The following is a 6,000-nucleotide window of genomic DNA, read 5'->3' on the forward strand; positions in this document are numbered from 1 at the left end:
AGATTCATCCTAAAATTTTCTGGGCCTATTCCAAGTGAGTTCAACGAAATATAAAAAAACAACACAGTAAGACTTAGTGGTAGAATAGAATTGGGGGAATATATAATCATCATCAGATAAATAGTAATATTTACTGGAATTGTGTACCACTATAGCAAGGGGAAAGTGGAGTTGATAAGCAATGGCGGTAATAATATAAGCAGCTATGAGATATCAAAGATAAGCTAAAAGAAACGGTGGGTAATAATTATTCTTCCATAAATAAATGGAGTGTCCAAATGGATAGGTCTTATACTATCAATAAAAAGGCACTGCACCACTATTCTGCTTTTCCTTTTCTTAATGACATTTTCTGGCAAGGAAAAAGATGGAAGAAGATATACAAATAATGGAGAGTTAAAAACAATAGATTATAGATCCACCAAAACATGTGAATATAATCAGCCATTTGAGAGTAAATGCTGTGTCTGGAAGCACCAATAAAAAACTTGAAACCATTGGAATCTATGTGCTACAATACAGCTTAGCTGGTTCACAATAAAGTTTTCTTGAGCTGTATAAGGAGGGAAAACATACCCATAAATCAGAACCATGCAAAATTGTATTTCATGCTGAATAGGTGTGGTAAAGTAAGGAAACTTAAGTAGTCATCACTATTTCATCGCTATTGAAAGGGCAAAAAGATTTTATCTCTAAAATCAAGTATTGGAAAACATTATTCATAAAATAGCTATGAAAGTTATAGTCTTTACTGGAAAACTAGATATTTTTGAAAGAAGCTTAGTTTTTACTGAAAATTCATCCTATTATGGAATGAAAAAGTGCAGAAAACTATTAATTCGTTTTTAATTCATATGATATCTGAAACTAGTTAGTTTAATTTATAAATGGAAGCATCAGGATGATTTTGAAATCAGGAAAAATTAAGATGGGTCCCTATCCCACTACCATTCAATCTACAAAAACTGACTAACTATCAGCTGACTCTCACTTAAATGCAGGTTGCCTCTTCTATACTAAAGATAAAAGGAAAGTTAAGGTAAGTAGGACAGATTGTGTAATCTAAATTACTGCCACTCTGTGTCCTCCAATATCTGAAGCCCGAAGTGGCCACTTCAGTATTCTTAATAGTTGAACTAGTTCTCTTTGAAATATTCCATTCATGAAAGCAAGAATGTGTTTACATAGCACACATATATAACTTGCCAGAAATCCCCTTTCACAAGAAAAACTAAGGCAAAACCAAACCATATTATGTCTAAATCAGGCCAATAATTTTACAGTATTATCAAGCCCTTGTTTTTTTTCTGGTGCTGTGATTCATAGAACAGTTACAAATTCTTTTTCCAAAATAAAACCTGTTTTATAATTATAAAACAAGTTTTATAATTCTTTGGAAATTTCCACCTATACTTGCTGATACAACAGCACAAGGGAGTGATTATGAGATTAGCATATCAAATTTGCCTACATGCATGGGGGAGTTTAATTCATGGGTTCAGGTCAAGGATTGTGTATATGTATACGTACATATAGACAATATATAAACACAAAATGTACAAAATTAGGAAATATGAATCCATGCTTGAGGAATTCTAGATTACAAAATTCTAGATATTAACAATTTTATTTTAGAAAGAAATGCAAGCTATTTCATAGGAAACAGAAGCTTTCGAGGTTCTTAGCTGATTAACCAGGTGAATACTTCAGGAGACTTTCATAATTTTCTGAAAAATTAATCCAAAACCAAAGTTTCACCCTTTGGTGAAAGCTGACCCTTATTTACAAAACCATCTGTTGTATAAAATGTTAATATTTTAGATGGAAGGATGAAAACGAGAATTGTATGTAACGAAGATAGGAGCTTCAGATGCCATCAGAGCCAAGCAGGAATTTTGGTTGATTATATTATTCCAAACTGTGCCAATTCATGAAGTTCCAGATGGCTGAAAGCTTCCCAGGGGCAGATCACAGTGATATCTGCAAATGAGACAAAGAAATTTCTGCAACTGATCAAACTATAACAAGGTCATGTAAGAAGGGTATCTGTGAGTTGAAACTTCATGCAAAACATCTCATGTTAACATTTTTTCTTAAAATGTAGTTAACTTAATTATTATAGTTTGTGACTAAAACAGTATAACTTCAACACAATAAAAATAAAAATAAAATGGAGTATTATATAACAAGTAAAGCAAAAGATTGCTCTAAGCTAATTTACTTACTAAAACAAATTGTCAATTATTAGAAGAAAGATCAGTAAGAGACTTAATTCAAATGTAATTAAAATTGTTGGCTACTGAAATGATAGTTCTTGGATGATTGATATGAATAAATGAATATAAATTTGTGAATTATCACTGACTTTTATTCAATATTGTGCAATCAGAAAATGACAGTCTTAAAATTGTGCTCTGAGGATCTATAACTTTCTAAACAAGGAAAACTAATCAATTTTGTGGCAAACAGTAATAGCATTCAAGAAGAATTTAGCTGTTCTCTTGGAAGACATTTCTAAAGTGACTTTAAAGTGTACATTTACACAGAAAATGGAGGATATGAAATGCAAGGAAGCAGCCCTTAATCTAACACATGCTATCAGTCAAATTAGGAATTGATGGCTATTTTGTTTTATTTCTGGTCTGAAATTTCATTTCTAAAACCATTATAAATTATTTGCCAATTACAAGTCCATTTATTTTCTTTTTGTAGATATCAGCTATGGTATTTCTTTTTTTATTATGGTGTCTCATAAAAGAAGGCAATTAGGAAAAATAGCTAAAGGCATTTCTGTATCCTATCTTTTTATACTACAAAAATCTTTTTGTAGTATGCAGATGTTCTGTTAGAGTCATAAGTCCAGCTCTAGTGAATTATGCCAATTTTTGCATTGTATATATCTCATCTGAAATAGTATACCAAATATGGTACCAATAATCAGGTCTTAGTGACACATTATAATAATTTATTTATTTATTTGTAACAACTGATATAGCTCCCCAAATTTTTTCCACAGACAAATGCAGTAAAACAAGTGTTCTCCTTTATTGGCCTACCAAATTATTAAATAAAGGAATATCATTAACTTTGTGCACTACTAGGCCATTTAGAATACATACATAAAGGTCTCGGTTTTTCCTAGCAAGTGTGGATAAACAAACTTTCATTGGGCTTTTATTTTATTTCCCTTTCATTAATATGGACTGAGAACATTAATCTGGTCAAACAAAAAGCTTGCCAGTAAGGCAGGTTATAATTGGCTGAAATAAAAACTCTTCCAGATCGATCACCTCCTTAATAGGTGAGTGTTGTACTTTCAGGTAAACAGTGTGGAATATATACCTTGATTACATTTTAATTTTTTCAAAACTATGTGCGATGAAATTTTGCACTGTGATTTCATAATATATTAAATCAGATTCAGTAGCTTCTAGAATAATGGAAAGTTCCCCAAAGGAATTGAGACCATCGATTAAAACACTGTAGCCAGAATTTGAAATAAGTGAACTACATGTATGATTCTAGAAAGGGTAGTCTAGATTTCAAATGAAATAAAGAACGAGATACATTGAAGAACAAGAAGAACATGAAGAACATGAAATTTAACAAAATCCTTAATAATTTAGATTATATTGTGTGGATAGATTCTCAAGAAAGTGATACCGCAGATGCATTGATGCCAAATTTAGAAGATTACATATGTCAAAACTAGTGTTTTAAATTGCATTCAGAAGCTTATTGACATCCAGTCTAGGCCTTAAGCACAAGTTTAATACACTATTGGGCATTAGTACCTATAGGAAATAGACTACAACATTTTGTATCTTTTGACTGGAAAAGCAGCCTGCAGTACTCCATATATGTGCTGATAATGGTATAAATAAGAATTGAGTGAAATACTGTTTTTAAATCAGAGACTTTTCAAAGAGGTGACATGTACATTGATAAAGGATTGATCAAACTGCCAGTTTGTTTCTGGCCTATACAGTGACCTGCACTAGCCAACTGGTTAATTTCTCATAAAGATTCCCGGTGCAAAATTTATTAATTATATGTAGGAGATTAATTAGGTGAATGAACCAAGTCATTATTCTCTGTATTAAATAGTCAGAATATTTAATAACACAATTTTCCTATATTATTTACCTGTTCCAAGTCCTTCCATTCCTGGAATATCATCTCCAAAACTTTGGACAAAGAAAGCAGAGAAAGAAGATGAATGAGAGGTAGGGAGGGTGGGAGAAAAAATATATATACAACAATACTTTTTTCCTAATCTAAGAGCAAAATGACAAAAAATGAATATGTAAGAACTCTTTCAACTCTAGGACTTGAATATGGTTTTCGTTAGTGTGTTACATTTGAATTATCATGTTTTGCCATTCAGTGTTCTGATCTAAAATATAGATTGTCTGGACAAATAGAAGGACAATGTAAATTAAGATGTAATCTATTTCTTGAAATAAATTATATGCTAATGGTTTAGGTCAGAGGAATGAAAGCTTCCTTAAAATGTCTAGTGAACTTTCAGTGTCCCAAGTTGCCTGCCTTAGGAAATAACAGAACAGAATAGAAAATGCTATTTCAATTAAAAAAAACCAAAGACCAAAGCAAATAAACACAATTCTTGTAGCCCTTTGAAAATATTTCTAACATCATGCCACCCTGATTGACTTTATTAACATAGACATCTATGCACATATCACAGGTGTCTTATCTAAGGCCTAAAATATAAAATAATCAAACATAGAAATATGTCCCATTTAAATATAATTATATATGTACACATTTAATATGTAAACCAATAGTCATAGAGGTACTGGTTTTGGCAAGTACAGTAGTTATTCAATTCGATAATTCAGAAAATTTCATCATTCCATTTTATAAGTAGTCCAAGAATATTATATCTTTAGTTCTGAAAGGGGTACTATGTTGACTAGCTCTTACCAACTACAGTACACTTATCTATTCCATTTACAATACAATCCTATGTATACATGCTTAGAAATAAATCCCATTATGTATCATGGGGCTTATTCCCTTGCACTTCATTAAGATTACACCAAGGTAGCTGCAGCACTAGTAACTTATATTATGGTTTGAAATATAGTATACTTTCTATGTATTATCTATATATATATATATTCACTTAAAAATGAGAATTAACACAAAGAAGATGAAGAAAGAATTAATGGCAGCAGTAAATGAAGGAAGAATATACACCTACACATTCTCACACAAATATATTCATTTACATGCATATTCCCCCTCCTACTAAGAATGTGTATTTTTAGTGCTATTCATATTTATCTGAAACTTCCACTGGACTCAAAAACCTTACTTCTAAGGAGGTATGTACAGGATCATTTATAGTGGAGAATGGAGAATATTAGGTTCATGCCTCTAGTAATTGTTATTACTAAATTCTTATACTCTACTAAGTGTAATTGGACATTATCAAGATGCCAGACAGCCCTGAAGTCTTTGAAAAAGCCAATGACTAGACCAGTTGAGAGTTAAGAAAGCTACAAATTAAGTCTTCTGGAAGGAACAAGTTGGAGAAGGCTGTTGCAGAATCTTCAGATACGTAATCATTTGATTTATGGATAATAACGCCTACCCTTTTACTCCTTTCTTAGGAGGCTTGCTCTTGAATTGTCTTGTTTGTCTTTGCTTGAATTTAGGAGGCCCCTTGCGTGGGGTAGTTGGCCCTGTTGACTCTTTTGCATTCAGGTTAGCAGCTGCAGCATTATCAGACATCTTGAGTTACAGTGAGATACTTGGCTTTTTCAGATTCTTCTTTCTAAAAGAGAAAATAATGTCGTTTATAATGTAGAGGAGAGGGTCTTATATAACACTTGATGCCACAAAGATTGAAAATTCTAACTAGTCCAGAGTCATTATGCACTTCAAGCTAGATAGACTAATTAATACTGTTACATAATGCTATTTCTCTCTTTCCTCCCACCCACTTGAAACAGAGGATTTGGTTTTCCTTTT

The 6,000-nt window shown here is 31.9% G+C and overlaps 1 protein-coding gene across 1 annotated transcript; it reads right to left on the reverse strand.

The window, feature by feature from the left end:
* Positions 1-1,903: 1,903 nt before the first annotated feature.
* Positions 1,904-5,760, reverse strand: PDE6H (phosphodiesterase 6H). Its single transcript, XM_070947423.1, has 3 exons — positions 5,621-5,760; positions 4,147-4,187; positions 1,904-1,980 (listed from the first exon to the last, which is right to left on the reverse strand). Exons 1-3 carry the CDS (start codon positions 5,758-5,760, stop codon positions 1,904-1,906), a joined length of 258 nt encoding a protein of 85 aa, XP_070803524.1.
* Between the last annotated feature and the right edge of the window lie 240 nt (positions 5,761-6,000).

Source organism: Pituophis catenifer, unplaced genomic scaffold, assembly GCF_029215685.1.
Source record: "Pituophis catenifer annectens isolate HBS135680 unplaced genomic scaffold, rPitCat1.0.hap2 SCAF_7, whole genome shotgun sequence".
NCBI classification, from domain to species: Eukaryota; Metazoa; Chordata; class Lepidosauria; order Squamata; family Colubridae; genus Pituophis; species Pituophis catenifer.